Source organism: Mus pahari, chromosome 7 (genome assembly GCF_900095145.1).
Source record: "Mus pahari chromosome 7, PAHARI_EIJ_v1.1, whole genome shotgun sequence".
Classification (NCBI taxonomy): Eukaryota; Metazoa; Chordata; class Mammalia; order Rodentia; family Muridae; genus Mus; species Mus pahari.
In genome coordinates, this window is record NC_034596.1 from 60,966,635 (window position 1) to 60,985,392 (window position 18,758).

The 18,758-nt window shown below is 36.8% G+C and overlaps 1 protein-coding gene across 1 annotated transcript in view; it reads right to left on the reverse strand.

Moving 5' to 3' along the window:
- Mis18bp1 (MIS18 binding protein 1) overlaps positions 1-18,758 on the reverse strand; it is a 56,294-nt gene that overhangs the window by 24,784 nt on the left and 12,752 nt on the right. The window contains exons 4-7 of the mRNA XM_021202009.1: positions 15,124-15,197; positions 12,857-12,987; positions 11,944-12,031; positions 10,814-10,956 (exon numbers count right to left, since the gene is read on the reverse strand). Of these exons, the coding sequence (XP_021057668.1) occupies positions 10,814-10,956; positions 11,944-12,031; positions 12,857-12,987; positions 15,124-15,197 (436 nt within the window). The remainder of the gene's footprint in view (positions 1-10,813; positions 10,957-11,943; positions 12,032-12,856; positions 12,988-15,123; positions 15,198-18,758) is intronic.

Here is an 18,758-nt window from a genome sequence, read left to right on the forward strand (position 1 = left end):
AGATTTCTTTTTAATGACAAATATAGGAGAATTCCAAAGGCTGGTGGACTCGTCTATATGTTGAGCCTCTAACTGTTGTTAGACAAGCTGTTTGAGTCCCTGTAATTCTTCCTTTGTCATAGACTTTTGCTCACTCTAAACAGGTTGGTCAGTTAACCACCTTAATGCTGTTGGGTTTTTTTAATTATTATTATTTTAATTTTGTTTTTTCGAGACAGGGTTTCTCTATGTAGCCTTGGCTGTCCTGGAACTCACTTTGTAGACCAGGCTAGCCTCGAACTCAGAAATTCGCCTGCCTCTGCCTCCCGAGGGTTTTTCTAACTAGCAGTGGCTCCCCCAGCTAAAGTTGAAAAGTCAGCTTATGTTGTATTGTCTTAATGGACAGACAGTACTGTCTGTCATTGTCTTTGACTACGTTTTTTAATTTTATCAGGAGCATCACCCATGTTCTTGAAGTTGGAGTGATGCTAATCTATGTTTTTTATTGCTGGAACAGAGCTCCTCCCCATAAGTTTATGACTATATTAGCCATGTATGGCCTTAACTTTTCTCTTTGACCTTCTGAGCTTAAACATTCAAGCCATCTGATACTTTGATTTACCAAGAATAAAGTTCCAACCTCTTAAAATTGGACAGCTAGCTTTTGAAGAAGCAAATTTAGGGGCCAAGATTTGAGAGATTATAGTTATATTAGCTCCGATGCTTACCATTCCTTTAATTTAAATATTACTTATAAATAACTTTACTTTTGGCCTCTTATCACTTATTGGAGTTTGTGAAGATATACATTTTTTGGCCCACTGTTTTGTGTTAACAACCATTGGAAATAACTCGTAAATAATTTTTGTAATCCATAATTTACCATTATGTGGATGATATTTTGCTGGATGATTCAAATGGACATACCTTAGAAAGAATGTTTACTGAAGCAAATAAAATTTTGCCTTACTGGAAATTAAAAATTGCTGATTAAAAAAAATACAAAGAGGAGATTCTATAATCATCTAGGATATAATAAAAAGTCTGTAGGAAATTTGACCACACAAGGTATAAATCAGGCAAGACCAAGTAAGAACTCTAAATGATTTTCAAAAATTACTGGGACATATTACCTGGCTACTGCCTATAGTTGGTTTGATTATTCAAGAGCTGCATATTTTATTTCAAACCTTACAAGGTGATAAAAAAATTAAACAGTCAAAGAAGATTTTGTGCTGAATTGGCTCTGGTTGAAAAGAAACTACAAGATATCCATTTTGATCATATTAATGCAAATATAGTGACCTGTATTTTCTCCCACGAAAATCCTCCCACACGGCCTTCTTCTCATTCTCCCACAGGAATTCTTATGCAGAGGGAAGATTCTATCTTACAATGGATATTCATACCACACAATCAGAGTAAAAAATTAAAAGTCGATATAGACAAAGTCTCTGAATTAATCCTAAAAAGGAAAAATTAGACTTTGTCAATTAGCTGGAATAGATCCAGCCAAGATTGTGTTTTTACGAATGACGAGATTGCCTCATTATCAAAAGAAAATGATCATTGACAAACAGCTTGTGATAATTTTGGGGGGAGAAACTAACAACAAATACACAAAATGCATGCAAATTCAGTTTATAAAAAGAACTACTTGGATTCTCCTTGTATATAACAAAAGGGACACCAATTTCTGGAGTCCTTATATTTTATACTGATGCAAATAAATTGGGAAATCTAGGATATATGTCAGAAAATATGAGTAAGGTAGTTGATAGTCCTTATGATTCAATTAAAAATACAATCATGGGCTGGTGAGATGGCTCAGTGGGTAAGAGCACCCGACTGCTCTTCCGAAGGTCCTGAGTTCAAATCCCAGCAACCACATGGTGGCTCACAACCACCCGTAACCAGATCTAGAGTGTCTGAAGAGTAACCTCTTCTAGAGTGTCTGAAGACAGCTACAGTGTACTTACATATAATAAATAAATAAATCTAAAAAATAAAAAAAATAAAAAAAAAATAAAAAAAATAAAAATACAATCATATCAAATTGTAATGGTATTATTAAATTTTCAAGAATCTTATAATATGGTAACTGACTCTCAATATATTGAAATAGTTGTTTTGCATATAGAAACTGCTGAACTTATTCAGAATGATTCCAAAATAACTTCACTGTTTTTTCAACAAGACGTGATCAGAAATAGAAATCATCCATTATATATATCAGATCCCATATGGGTCTGCCAGGCCCTCTGGCACAAGTTAATGATCAGATTGATTGACTAATAATAGGAAATGCACTAGAAGCTTCATAATATCATTTTTTAAAATACCATGTTAAAAGCAAAGGTTTGAAGAGTTTTCAATTACTTGGCAACAAGCCAAAGAATATAACCAAACTATACTGCCTATAGAAAGTAATCCTAAAAATACCCAAAGAAATTAAATTTGGCAAATAAATGTTTTCATTTCATTGTTTGGTAAAATGAAATATGTGCACTACACTACAGACACATTTGGGATTTCAATGGGCAACTGCTTTAACTTCCAAAGAGGCTAATTCTATAATTAGACATTTACTAGAAGTTACGGACATTATTGGAATACCTGTACAAATTAAGACAATGCTCTTTCATGTCTCTAGTAAAAATCAAGCAATTTTTACATATTTTAATATAAAGCATATTACAAGTATACCACAAAACAAGAACAAGCAATTGTAGAGAAATCTAATCATACTTTAAAAGAGATGTTTAACAAACAGAAAGGGGTAACAAAGACCCCCCCCTCCGAGATAAATTATATTGTCCTTTAATAAATTTAAATTTTTTGAATGCTAATAAACAAAAACCTGCAGATGCTGAGAGACATTGCGTTAAAGATGTCTTAACCTCAGAATGAAAAACAGGAAATACGTTGCATTGTGGGAGAGATTTTATATAAGTTTCCAAAGGAAAAGAGGGAAACTATGGATTCTGTCCAAATTGATAAAAATCAAGAAGGCCCTTTGAAGATCTTGACTACAGATAGGAAGACAAAAGTCAAAAAGATCAAGACAGGTAATGTATATGCTGATCACTCTATATGAGAACAGCTCTGAAAAGCCATGAATATCTATATTAACTATAAAGTCCTCAGGACTTAGCATATCATTCTTTCAAATGGCACAGATGAAAATTTTTATTGCACTTTGGTTATTTATAAGTTAACTTAAACATTACTTACAAGAACTTTAACTTGTAAGTTACCTTCTCAATAACTTATAAGACATATCTTCACATGCTCAAAGAGCAAAAATTTTTCTTAACTAATCTGTGTACCTTGCACATTCTATACATATGTTAATGCAGAACTGTATATTACTTGTGGGAGCTTATACATTCACAGAAAACTACTGGAAAAGCTGCCCTGAGAAGGTTCACCTTAGAAGACACTAAAACATGGAGACAACACAACTTCAAAACAGCTAACTCAATTTGTCCAGCTTTACAGACTGAGGCATTCAAGACTTCCTGCTGATTTGGGGCAAAGTAATGTTGGGGAGGGAGCAGGAAGACTGGGAAAATTCTTAGTCTTACTAAAGTTAGCTTTAGCATTTGTTGTCCAGTTTCTGAACGTTCAGGCTTAAGCATTTTTTTTTTTTTTCCATTTTTGGTTTTTCGAGACAGGGTTTCTCTGTGTAGCTCTGGCTGTCCTGGAACTCATTCTGTAGATCAGGCTGGCCTCGAACTCAGACATTCATGTGCCTCTGCTTCCTGAGTGCTGGGATTAAAGGCATGCGCCACCACTGCCCGGCTGGCAGGAAGCAATTTTTAAAAAGCAACATCTCATTCCCTTAAGGCAGGGTGGATAGATTTTAGTCATTTTACTGGGTGATGGATGTTTGTCATTATAAAGGGGTTGATTACAAGGTATTAAATGGTCTTGATCTACTGAAAAGAAGTATAGGAGGTTAGACTCAGGGATTTCTATCCTTTTCTTTTCTCTATCCTTTTTGTTATGTAAGGGAAGAGGGATTGAAAAGGAAAAGGGGGCAATATAAGAATATTACAAGATGGGCCGGGCATGAGATTTACAGAATATGCAATTTAAGAATTTTTTTTTAATACTTTAAAATTTTTGTGGCAATGAGTTATGTCACCTTCTGACAGCACTCCCAATTCTACTTCAAAAAAATGTGATGAGCATCAGAAAACCTCCTTATAGATTCATTTCAAATGTGGCAAGCTGCCACTGGGCAAACTCCCCTTCTTAAAAGAGACAAAATACTGCCCAAAATGGACAAACACAAATGCAAAGAAGTCAGCTGTCAAGCTTTGCAAGCATATGGTAGGCTAGCCCTTCATAATTCCTGTTCCACACAAAAGTCTTCTGTCAGATATTCTGGGCCAGAAGGCTAAAGATGGATGTTTCAGCATTTTAGAGACCATTATAGAGGACTGTCCAGACAACCAGCTCTTGTCATTTCTACAATTTTGGAAACTGCTCGCTCTGCATTTCCCACATACTCAGGTAATATTTATTCCTTCTCATGTCTCCATAGGGTTGAAGACTAAGATACTTACGCTCTCACAATTAAACTTAAGTTGAAGAGGATTTAAAAAGATGTTGGTAATGCAAGTTATGATTTTAAAAAAAAGGATTTAGGTACAGAACTCTTATCCAAAGTTGCTTTACTGACTGGTTTTGTGTTAACTGGACAAAGGCTGAAGTGATCATAGAGAAAGGACCATCAGTTGGGGAAATGCCTCCATGAGATCCAGCTGTAAGGCAGTTTCTCAATTAGTGATCAAAAGGGGAGGGTCCCTTGTGGGTGGTACCATCCCTGGGTTGGTGGTCTTGGATTCTGTAAGAAAGCAAGCTGAGCAAGCCAGGGGAAGCAGGCCAGTAAGTAACATCCCTCCATGGCCTCTGCATCAGCTCCTGCTTCCTGACCTGCTTGAGTTCCAGTCCTCCTGACTTACTTTGGTGATGAACAGCAATGTGGGAAGTGTAAGCTGAATAAACCCTTTCCTCCCCAATTTGCTTCTTAGTCATGATGTTGTGTGCAGGAATAGAAACCCTGACTAAGACAGTTGCCAAGTACAGATGGATTAGACTTTATAAATTTAACTCTTACCTAACTGTTTTCATAATTGTTTCATATTTGTTCTTCTGATATGCCATTTATTATTATAAGACAAAGAGCCTTTGTAAGTAGACAAAGAGGGGAAAATGTTGGGGGTTGATCTCTTGCTATGTATTCAAATGCTTAATTCTGAACACAAAGATCTGGCTGCCCCTGACAAGCATATTCTCACACACACCAAATGATGTTTTGTAAATTTTATTCTCTAACTAGTTAAATAAACCGGGAGAATAGAGGTAGACAGAGTTTGGGTTACCAAGCTGGGGGTCGCCGGTAGGAACCGTGAGGAAAGAATTAGAAGAAGAGGCTAGAGAGAAGGCGCAGCAGTTAAGAGCACAAGCTGCTCTCCCAGAGGTCCTGAGTTCAATCCCAGCAACTACATGGTGACTCATAACCATCTGTCATGAGATCTGATGCCCTTTTCCGGTGTGTCTGAAACAGCTACAGTATACTCATATACATAAACAAACAAACAAACAAATAAACAAATCTTAAAAACTAAAGAAGAGGAAGAGGAGGAGGAGGAGGAAGGAGAAAGAAGATGGGAGAACAGTTATCTACTAGATGTGGTGGACCAAAAGAACTACCAGGTGAACCAGAAGATGGCTGTAGTTATGTTGACTGAGGACACACTGATGGAACAGAAATAACCCAAGTGAGACTCAAATAGCATATATTTGTAGAGCTCCATCTGGGAATTAACTAATTAAGCATGTAGAAAAATAGATTAGGAGTAATTTGCCGCCGGGCGGTGGTGGCACATGCCTTTAATCCCAGCACTTAGAAGGCAGAGGCAGGCGGATTTCTGAGTTTGAGGCCAGCCTGGTCTATAGACTGAGTACCAGGACAGCCAGGGCTATACAGAGAAACCCTGTCTCGAAAAACAAAAGAAGAGAAAAACAAAAATACAAACAAACAAACAAAAGGAGTAATTTGCCCAGTAATTGTACTAAATTTGTTTAAACAAATCCTTAGGACTTTGCCTTGATTACTGGTGGGTGGGGAGGCAGGGACTGGCTGAGTCATATTAAGAGCTTTAGAGTTAATTCATAACTTTTAATGCAACACATAAGAATCACCCAGGTGGAACTGGTTTTGAAGGCATGAAAGGGTCATGGAAATCAGGTAAGTCTTGGCACTAGGAGAGAACAGGAAAGGACACTGCTGAAAGTGCAGCCTCAGTTGTAGATCATGGCCCAGGACTGAAAGAGTCATGCAAAGAAGTTGAGGCTTGGCACCATGAAGAGAGCCGATGAGAGGCTAATAGTTGTCATGGAAGAATCAGCATACTGGAAATGCTGGTACCATAGAATGACTACCAAGAACAGCAGTAGCAGTGGAGTAGAGTCAACCACAGGCTAGAGTGTTACAGAGTGCAGAGCTGGAGAAGTGACCCAAGCCCTTGGAGGAGCCCAGAAGATCGTGTGTGAATCTCAGACACTGGAACAAGAAGCTATAAAGCTGTAGGTGCCTTGGAGACCCCAAAATGTTAGAGGTGCCAGAGCCATGGAATATCTGCTGAGGAAAGCTAATAACAGAGAGTGGAACTAGCCCAAGAGAAAGAAAAAGAAGTGTGTTGCGATCAACAAAGCTGGATATCAGACATGGAGATGCAGAGATTAGAGTTTGCCCAACTGATTTTTGGTTTGGCTATGGCCCAGTATTTCCTCACTATGTTTTGGAATGGTAGTATATATCCTGTGATGTTGGAAGTAGGTGATATGTTTTCCGATTTTGATTGTATAGCAGGTTACAGTTAAGAGGTTGCATGAATCTCAGAAGAGACTTTTGAATTTGGATTAAATGTATTTTGCATTATGCTATGGCTAGGTATGACCTCCTCCACACCCCCAGACTCATGCCTTTGAACAAGCCTACAGAGGCCAGAAAGTGGAATGTGGTGGTTTGAATATGCTTGGCCCGTGGGAAATGGCACTATTAGGAGATGTGGCCTTATTGGAGGAAGTGTGTCACTGTGGGAGTGACCTACGAGGTCTCTATTCTCAAGTTCTACCCAGTGTGAAAGAGAGTCCTGATCTGACTGCCTGCACAAGACAGTATCCTTCTGACTACCTTCAGACCAGGATATAGAACTCTTGGCTTCTCCAGCACCAAGTCTGCCTAAAGGATTCCATGCTTTCTACTATGATAATGGACTGAACCTCTGAAACTGTAACCTAGACATGGTTAAATATTTTTATTTATGAGTTGTCATGGTCATGGTATCTCTTCACAACAATGAAAACCCTAAGACAAATAGTATAACTTACTTGGTTATGTAAGAGCCTTACCTGTGACTTATTTCGACAATTGTTATATCTGGTGTTTATTTCTGCAGCTCCTTGCAACCCCCTGTTCTCATTTTTCTTCATTTCTGTGAATTCAAATATTGAACATTACATAAAAGATAAGCTTTTTTTCAACAGAGTATGATGGTCCATGCCTGTATTCTCAACATCCTGGAAACTAAGAAGATGGAGTGCTGATAATATAAAAAGACTATCTCAGGAAGACAAACGTGTGGGGAGGGAGATGAAAAGAAAGAAAATAAAGAGCCGGGCATGGTGGCACATGCCTTTAATCCCAGCACTTGGGAGGCAGAGGCAGGTGGATTTCTGAGTTCGAGGCCAGCCTGGTCTACAGAGTGAGTTCCAGAACAGCCAGGAGTACACAGAGAAACCCTGTCTCGAAAAAACAAACAAACAAACAAAAACAAACAAAAAAACAACAACAAAAAAAAAAGAAAGAAAGAAAGAACAAAAATAAAGGAATTAAGAAAAAGAGAGTTGGAAATGAGGGGCAGGGAGGGAGAGAAAAATGGAAGGTACACAAAAAGATACATGGCTTTTCCACATTAAAGAGCTACAAGAAAAACAATCTAATGAAATGCCACAGATATTCACTGTAATTTGATTATAATAAAATAATTTCTGTATGACAGACCACTCTCCCAAAGTATGGTTTAGTTCAAATCATTTTATTATCCTAAAAAAAAAAATCATATTGTTTATACTTGAGTTGAACCTCTTGTTAACAGAATAGTATAAATGATTTTATGAAGCCAGATGTGGTGGCACATGCCTTTTATCCAAGCACTTGGAAGGCAGAGACAGGCGGATTTCTGAGTTTGAGGCCAGCCTGGTGAGTTCCAGGACAGCCAGGGCTACACAGAGAAACCTTGTCTTGAAAACCAAAAACCAATAACTTTATGAATTCATGCATCCTGTACAACCTAACTGAATATCACCTGAATAGAAAGCTAGTGATCATTTCTCTTAGTTCACTATGTGTATGAAATTATGTTTCAGTTAATTTATATACTTCAGTGTATAACTAAATCCACACTATTTTCACCAAAATCATCTGTTGTATTATTTTGTGGAAAACTTTCACTTTTTCTTCCATAGGACCTCTGGTTCATGAGCACCCACACTCACATACCTTATACACACACAAACTAATTTAAAAATTAGTTTAAAAAATTCATAGAAGGGGGCTGGAGATACGGGTCAGCGGTTAAGAGCACTGCCTGTTCTTCCAAAGGTCCTGAGTTCAAATCCCATCAACCACAAACCATCCATCATGACATCTGACACCCTCTACCAGTCTGAAGACAGCTACAGTGTACTTACATATAAATAATAAATAAATCTTAAAAAAAATCATAGAACATATAAAGACTTCTTTTGAGTTGTTATCATTGCTTTTTGAAATTGGGTTTTACTCTATAGACCAGGCTGACCTTAAAAATCCAAATTGTAATTCCTGCTTCATTCTCCTAAGTGCTAGGACTACAAGTATGTGCCACAATACCTGGCCTTAGGTATTTTATTACTCTTTTAGGAACTGTAAGACACAATGTGGATGGCTTAATCCTGGAGATTACTGTATACTGTATAGTATAAGAAGCTGATATTCTAATAGATCCTTCATAATATGCTCAGATTATACAGAGATAGTTTTTAAACTTCATTACTATGATATAATGGTTACAGCACTAAATATGAAAAATTACATGTTAGATAATTTAAAAGACAATCATGCTATTTTAAAGGACCATTGGCTGGCATTTTTTAAGGTTATTTTTATAATCTTATTGATTAATGTTAGGCACACACACACACACACACACACACACACATGGATTTGTGAACATGTAATGCCTGCAGAGGCCAGAAAAGGGTGTTGGATTCTCTGGAGCAAGATACTCAGGCATCTGTGAGCTGCTTAATAAGGGTGCTCGGAACTGAACAAAAGCAGGTTCTCAGAAAGAGCAGTTCATGCTCTTAGCCACTGAGCCATCTTTCTAGCAGGGATATTTGTTATTTTCTCAAAGAAAGTATAATAATATACTGATGATGACAAAAATAATCACTAAAGCATCACTGATCAAAATATGTGATAATGTAATACCTAAAACTTCATAAAATAATTAATATCATAAAACAAAAGATATAGTGTACCATCTTAGAAAAAGGATACAATTATAATACTTGCTAAAAGCATGAAGCAAGTTTCATAAAAGATGCTTTAAAGTAGTTTGACTCTTCATATGTGCATAGATAGCATAGTAAATAGTGTACCAAACTTTAATCTTTTAAATTTGTATTCTGTCCTACTTGTCACATGTTTTCTATAACACTTTCAATAATCATAGTTACAAGTCAGATTACTTCTCTAAAAAAGAGACCCAATGTTATTTTTCATTTAGGAGTAAATAAAAAAGGCAGTAGGGTAGAGGTAATAGCAGTAATAATAGTCCCAGGACTCTAGAAGATTCAAATGTTCTAGAAATGATAATAAGCAATCAGCCAAAGTTAAGAAAAAATGATGACTTTTGTAAAAAGGAAGGATTGAGAAAGAACTAAAGCTTTGGTAAGTGAAATTTCTGGAATCGTTTACACTACTAAATTATTACTTTCTTTGATCTAGAAAAGATAAATAAATTTCAAGGAGAAAGAGAGTTTAAATGACATAACACCATTAGAGAGAGAGATCTAACATGGTGCCACAGCTTTAGCAAAAACAATGTGCAATTCTCAGAAATTTTAAAAATTTGTATAGATCTTAGCTACATAGTCAAGGTAAAATTCCAAGAAATGTACACAAAGGATTTCAGTAACTTTTATCATCTTCATACATTATTTGTGAAAGTGGGGTAGTGTGAGAGGTAGATTATAATGTTAAAAAAAATCTGATGTAACAGTTCTACCAACCTTTATAGCACTTGCCACTTGAGTATATATGCAAGTTCCTCCATGAAAGAAAATATAGATACTTATCTCTACTACAAGATTGCTGATAGAAAAAAAAAAAAGAGCCGGGCGTGGTGGCGCACGCCTTTAATCCCAGCACTTAGGAGGCAGCGGCAAGTGGATTTCAGAGTTTGAGGCCAGCCTGGTATACAAAGTGAGTTCCAGGACAGTCAGAGCTACACAGAGAAACCCTGTCTCGAAAAACCAAAAAAAAAAAAAAAAAAAAAGATAGTGATAGTCTAAATACAATCTTTCATTAATATATTTATGGGGGGTGGGGTGGGATTGTGATAAAGATGTACTCCATGAAATAAAAAGAACAATGAAGCAGCAGTCTGCGATGCAGGTCAAAGAGCACCACACCACACATCACATACTACAAACAGTGTTAAGTTTATATAAGACTCTACCACTACAGCAACAAAGAAAAATTCAAACATACCTAAGCTATTAGCATTAAGGTCATAAGTGATGTTGGCCTTTTGGAGGACATCTGTTTGTTTATCTTCTGCATCATTTTTTATTGATTTTTGTTTATCTTGGAATCTTGCCGTTTCCTGTCTGGTCTTGTTCTTTTCTCCAGCCCTAAAACAGTTGTGTTATTGCTTTCTCAAATATTGGTTCTCAAAAAAAAAAAAAAAAAAAGCAAAGCAAAGCAAAGCTCAGCTCAGCTCAACCCACAAATAATCAAAGAGTCCAAGGCCAGACTGGGCTACATAGTGAGGTTAACCTGTTAAATGAGACCCTTCTCAAAACAAATACTTTTAAAAGACAAACAAACAAACTAAAATATGTAATCTTATTTAAGAAAACTTAAAATATGTAATCTTATTTAAGAAATGACAAAGAACTTCCAAAAATAAAGTACTTACCTAGTAAATGTGAGGCCAGGATTAAAAAGCACTATTGGGAAGTTGTCTATTTCTATAAGTAAGTTTACTGAAACACAGCCATGCTCAATTTACACTACCTACAGTTGCTTTTCTGTTGAAAAGACAAAGTTAAATGGTCGAGAAAAGAAGCAACATGTCCAGAAAAATACCATCTGGTACTTTCCAGGAAGCAACAGTCACCAATTCCTATTATACATTACCTGTACTCAGATCGAGTTTAAAGTTCTCTATCTCCTACTAGCTCCTGAAGAACAAGAATTCATAAAATTTTTCTCTCCGTGTCTGTTAAGTACCTGGTAGGTACTCAAAAACTAATGAAAATTAGTGGAGAAAAACGAATCAAGAACTTCAGTCCAATATTTAACAACTACACGCCATTCAAAGGGCAAGCGATTGATGAATTCTCCTTAGAAATGTGTCTCCAATTTTATTTTATTTTTCAATTTCCTCAACATGACAGGAATTCAAATAAATGTTTATTATTTCTAAAACCCCTAAGGTCACAAAAATCTTCAAAACTATCATACAAACAAAAAACCCAGCAAAACCACATTACATTGATTACATAAACATATACATTTGAAAAGGCACAGTATATTTTATATCTAAAATGAGTACATTTTAGGGACCATAACTTATACCTTGATAAAGCTGATGTTTAAAAATTTAGACAGTTTACCTTAATTGTTCTAGAAAGGTATCAATGTGTTGCTTCCAATTTTGGGGAAATCCAAACAGAAATTTTCTTGTGAGATAACAGGGATATCCTATTTAACAATGAGCAAAACAAATACAAAATTATTTTAATTTAAAAAACAGAAAATGAAATTATCCAAAAGCCTAGACGTCTCTCTAATTCACTGTCAGTCAAGAAATGTATACTTGTATACTGGTTCACTATAAGCTAAGTACTGCTAGAGTACTGAAGACCCATTAGTTAGGGAAATAAAATCCCCATCATTACACACTGGATTTCTATTGTATAAGAGAAAAAGCAAATGCAGAAAGTAAAACTCTTTGTTAGATTGATATCACAGAAAAAGTAGTTAAACATATTCATAAGAGAAAAGGAGAGAACAGCAATTTCAAAAGGGGTAATTTCTACTGACAGGGAAATTCTACTGACATAGAAAGCCAGGTCATAGGAACCTGAGGAAATAAGTCATGTGGGAAAATGAAATCCGAATATTAAAAATAGGAAATGAAGCCGGGCATGGTGGTGCACACCTGTAATCCCTGCTCTTGGGAGGCAGAGGCAGGCGGATTTCTGAGTTCGAGGCCAGCCTGTTCTACAGAGTTCCAGGACAGCTAGGGCTACACAGAGAAACCCTGTCTCGAAAAAACAAAAACAAAACAAAAAACAAAAAGTAGGAAATGAAAAGCCTGTGACAGATAGCTGGTTTGTTTGTGAAATAAGACAGGCAAAACTGAACTGCAATGAAGAGTCAGTACTAGGCATATACTGAAATGAGTAATAAAAGTCGTGATTGTGTGGGACATTACAAGGGGTAGGGTCAATTTATGATCCTGGGATTTATTTAGGAAAGAGGAGAGGCTACGGAAAGTTTTAACTAATAATGACACCCACTTACCTGCTTCCTTCATGGACACCCCATCTATCATTCCTTTTAAGATATAAATGTTGCCTGATAAGGTCCTAAGTTCATTGTGTTTAATCCGCTCTATAATTATATTACTATGCCAATACACATCAGTCATATCGCTAGGGGAAAAAAAAAGAATATGTTTAATAAGGTCAAAATATTTATACTTTACCAGGAACTGTATACACATATAGAAGCAAACAAACTTATAATCAAGTACTGATTTTGAGCCAGGTATATGTAATCTCAACACCTTGTATCTAAAAGCAGGAAGAGTGCTCTAGGTTTGAGACCAGCTTGTTCTACATACTAAGCTCCATGCCAACTAGGGCTTCAGAGTGAGACGCAATCTTGATGTCACTCTCCACTCCAAAAAGGAAGTACTCATTATGTACCCTTAGCTACCACAACAATAACAGCATTATTAATCTAATTACAAAACATCTGAGGACTAATCAGTACAGAATTCAACTGCTTGCCTAATGTGATCCTCAGAGTCTATGCCAAGAAACTATACTGTGGTCAATCAATCTGTATACCTGATATAGGATATAGCATTAGCAAGGAAAGAAAAACTGTCAACAAACATTTGCTGATGGCGACATCTGACATTTCAGCTTAATAGTTCCTAAGCCTTCAAAGATTTTGGTGGCCCTTCACATTTTTGTTGTCTTTTTGTAGAAATGTTATTTTTGTTTATTCAGATAATGTCTTGCTGGGGTTTTTTTCTACATATTTATTTTGTGTGTATACCATGGAATTCATATAGAGCCAGAAACAGCTTCTAGGAATAAGTCCTTTACTACCAACATATGAAACCTGGGGACCAAATTAAGGCTGTACGGCCTTGCAGCAGGCTCTGCCCTGTGAGCCATCTTGCTGGCTACTGGATAGCCTTGAACTTTTACATCCTCCAACTACCTGAGATTACAGATTACATGTGCACCCAACTCCCTCCCTCCTACGTCATGTTCAAAATGTCAAGTATATCTATCTATATCATTTTAAAGGTTTTTTCATATTTTTAAAAATATAAATACATAGGCCAATATTTTTACCTTCTATCTTGTAAAGAGGGTTTAGTTAAGAAAAAACAAAGTAGCAAATCACTGACCCAGAAATCTACTCTTCATACATCATTAAATGAAGCTAGTAGCTAAGTACAGAGCATTTTTCATATAACAGATAGTAAACATACTCATGCTATAAAGAAGTTCTCTCAATTAAATAAAATAGGATTAAATTGATGACACTATACCTTAATACTTTTTTTTGGGGGGGGGGTCTTTATTGTGGGTTGAGGGGAGGTGTGAGTTTTTTTGGTTGTTGTTTGTTTTTTGGGTTGTTATTTTGGTCTTGGTGTTGTTAAGGTATGGTCTCTCTATATAGCCCCTGCTATCCTTGAACTTTGTAGATTAAGCTGCCTCCAAACTCAAGAGATTCTCCTGCCTCTGCCATCAGAGTGTTAGGGCTTAAAGGCGTGTGCCACCACAGCCCACAGCTTCATTTAACATTTAAATCATACTCTAAAAGGCATGGTTCTTTAATACTGCAAATATTAATTCACTTAATTCTTTACCTACAGCAAAGCTGAGCACTAAGCATGAATTGAAAGTCATCTTCAAGTACATACCGTACTTATAGTACCCAAGACCAGCCTGGGTTATATGATATACTCTCAAAACAAGAAAAGCCTTCCCATAATATTAATCATATTACTATTTTCATTGTACTAATGAAGAAGTTGAGCCTCATAGAGTAGAAGTAATTTGTTCAAGTAACATTGGTAGTAAGCAGTATTAGTGAAATCCCTGCAAAGGCAATTTATGCTGCATTTTAGACATGTAAAAGGGGATAAAGCTGTAGGATAGAGTAGACCAGAAGACTTTATATGTTCAACCTTGAAGCAGTGATAACTGACATTGTGTCAGCACAAGTTGTTTACTATGGAGAAGCTAGTTCTCAGAAGTAGAACAGAGTACCAGAGTTAAAGTCTACTGTCTGACAATGCTTTCACTTTGGAGAACAAAAAGTGCCAATTAACATGTAACTACCTGGGAACTTTAAATAATTTTGATCCTTTCTAGGATCAGTAATATCAACTATCTTTAGCAAGGCATTGATGTCATGTTTTACTTTTGCCTTCAGTTTTTAACCTCATTGGAACATGTTTTGTAGGACGATGCTATTTGTCAATCATCACTTAAATACAGCCAACTTAATCATTATTGAAAGAACATTTAAATTATACTTACACCAGCTTTCCTTCTACACATATAGCAGTATTATTATTGATGACTTTAATCATCCATTCCTGTAGCTGGACTACCTAATCAAGCATAAAAAAGAAACATATTTCTTGTACTACTTGCACACAGCATTACAGTTAGCATTTAGCATTAGAAAATGTGAATTACAAGAAAAGCCCCTTGTAATCCTAGTGGTTTCTGAGTAGCCACCTATACAGGAATCAGCCCATTTAACGCACCAATTGTTAACACTACAATATTGAAAGAAAGAAACAAAATACAGAAACTTAACTGAGGCTGTACTATATGGCTTGCCTGTCATACAGAAGAATGTGCATTTTAAATACTCATACAAAATGGCTTAGCCAAAAGGAAGAGGAGAATCCTAACATATACATTGAACCACCAAATCTTACAGAAAACACAGCAACTTTGGGAGATGAAAATGTAAAATGTGTCATACATCTTATCTCCAAAATATATATTTTTGTTAAGCTGAGTTTGAATGTCACTTTCTGTTTCTATAAAGGTCACAGCTAGCAATAAAGATTCAATTCTATTCCCAAGTAAACAGCTGAATAGCTCAGAAAATGACTTTAGTATAAGTAAAATGCCATTAAAATGTGAAATTTTCTATGAACACTGATAGTAAGAACATTTATAGTTCATAACAATTTAAGATGAAAGTGTTTCTAAGTAGAACTAAAGTCAAAATTAATAGAACTAATGAGTGACCATGTTAAATAAAATTATACATTTGCTCTTCTGGCCCCATGCGCTGTGGGAGCCATGGGTGACCATGGAGACATGGCCATGTCCAAGAACCACACTACATACAACCAGTCCTGCAAATGGCATCAAAAAACGCTGGTCACAAAGATACAAATCACTTAAGGGGATTGAGCCCACGTTCCTGAGGCACATATGCTTTTCCAAGAAGCACAACAAGAAAAGCCTGAAGAAGATGCAGGCCAATAATACAAAGGCAGTGAAGGCAAGCACAGAGGCCATCAAGGCCCTTGTGAAACCAATGCCATCAAGCCCAAAATGCCAAAGGGCCCTGGGCAAACTCAGCTGTCTGGCTTTCATCGCTCATTCCAAGCTTGAGAAGCAGATTCAAAGTTACATGGCCAAGGGGCATAGGTTCTGCCAACCAAAGCCCAAGGTTCAAACCAAGGCAGAGGCCAAAGCTCCAGCTCAGGCTCAGGCTTCCAAAGATGCCCAGGCCCCTGTGAAGACCCCATAGAAAAGGCTCCTGCCGCTGAAGGGGTTTGCGACCCCACAGGAAGAACAACAATATCAACCAACCAGAGCTCCCAGGGTCTAAACCACCAACCAAGGAGTAGACATGGAGGGATCCATTGCTTCAGCTGCAAATGTAGCAGAGGACGGCCTTGTTGGGCATCAATGGAAGAGGCCCTTGATCCCATGAAAGCTAGACGCCCCAGTGTAGGGGAATGCCAGGGCAGGGAGGCGGGAGTGGTGATACACCCTCATAGAAGCAGGAGGAGGGGGGATAGGATAGGGGGCTTCTGGGGGGTAAATCGGAAAAGGAATAACATTTGAAATGTAAATAAATAAAATATCTAATAAAAATAAATACGTTAAAAAAAAAAAAAAGAATAAGCCAGGCAGTAGTGGTACACGCCTTTAAACCCAGCATCTGGGAGGCAGAGGCAGGTGGATCTCTGAGTTGGAGGCCAGCCTGGTCTACAGAGTGAGTTCCAGGACAGCCAGGGCTACACAGAGAAACCCTGTCTCAGAAAACAAAAAACAAAGAAAGAAAAAGAAAAAGAGTAAAATGAAAATAAGAAAAAAGAAAAGGCTTCTATCTATCTGCCAGTGAGAAGACAGATGAACTGCTGTGACACTCCTACCCACACACTATTTACGGATGACCAATGTCGTCCTATGCTGTTTTTACAAATAAACTTGAGGCAAGAGAAAAAAGTATACATTTTTTTTTCACAATCTTTTTTGTTAAGACCTAGAGGACTTTTTTTTAATTATTATTTTATTTATTTATTTATTTATTATATGTAAGTACACTGTAGCTGTCTTCAGACACTCTGGAAGAGGGCATCAGATCTTGTTACGGATGGTTATGAGCCACCATGTGGTTGCTGGGATTTGAACTCCGGACCTTCAGAAGAGCAGTCGGGTGCTCTTACCCACTGAGCCATCTCACCAGCCCAAAAGTATACATTTTTATATAAAGACAAACTTCCCAGAAACTTTAAACTGAACCAATGAAAGATGCTAAAATGAGAGGACAGTTTTTAGCATTGCATTTCTTAATTATCCTTTTATATAGAGATATAGATATCTGGAGATGGAGCTCAAGAAGCCTTTTCTTTTTTCTTATTTTCATTTGTATAGTTACAAATGCCTGAGTTTGATTCCTAGAACTGAAAAAAATGATTAGAACTGTAGGGTTAATACTATTTCTTTCACATCTATGGCATATATGGGTTACAAATCAAATTCTGCCTATAGAATAGTATGCTCTGTTGTTTATTTAAAATATGCTGTCATAAAACATTTGAGCTATAGACACACTGTTATAGACATTGGGGATTTGACAAGAATTTCTTTACAGATTCAACACCGCCTGTGAGAGCACACTGGAAGGAAGTAGAAGTGGGAAGGAGGTGGTACCAAAACAAACATACACAGTTACAATGAATAAATAAAGGCACAGAAGGATGCTTTAAGACAGACAGTTAAGACAGGTCTTAGAGAAGTGAACTGAATAAAATGAAGTACCAGGTTTATAAGATTTTTCTAATCAAATAATTTAAAATCCCTAAATAGGTGGCATAAAAAGCACAATTATTTGAAAGGGTTAAGCAAGAAGGAATACACAGTAAGTTTAGAGATTCATGAACTAAAGGCTTAAGGTTTTCTTCTGCAACTGGAAGTTACTAGAACAACAGAGTTGAGAGTTAACCTACAATGGTAAAAACAGGACAATGGAAATCTGCATGGGATGAAAATGCTAATGAAGGACATGCAAATTGTATGAACTAAAGGCTATCTTAGTGATGTAAGAATATTGATCAGGAGGTATAAAGATTAGTAAAGGGGTAATGACAGTAACATGAGATGCTTCTGCACTGAGAATCTGGTACATGTGACAGCAATAATGACATATGATAGGGCTAAAGAGTAGAGGGTAAAGGTAGGAGAGAGATCATTAAAGAAAAAGAAACCAAAGGGATTGTTTGTAGAAGGCCCATTTCAGTTAGAGCAAAATAAAAATATACTCATAGGGCATAGATGACATATCATAAGATATTGATACTATATTTCAGGCTGAAGAGGGAACCATATAATGAAGAAATGTGGATGAATGAGAAACTAGGTCAGAGCTGTGGAATACAGAATATGGATTTGAGTCCTGGCAGGCTTAAAGTTCTTATGCTAACTGGTATAAGCAGGCATGGTAGAGATAAAGAAGTACTAGGAAATCTTAAGAGTAATTTTATTCATCTGGGGGTGGTGGCGCACGCCTTTTATCCCAGCACTTGGGAGGCAGAGGTAGGCGGATTTCTGAGTTCGAGGCCAGCCTGGTCTACAGAGTGAGTTCCAGGACAGCCAGGGCTATACAGAGAAACCCTGTCTCGAAAAACCAAAAAAAA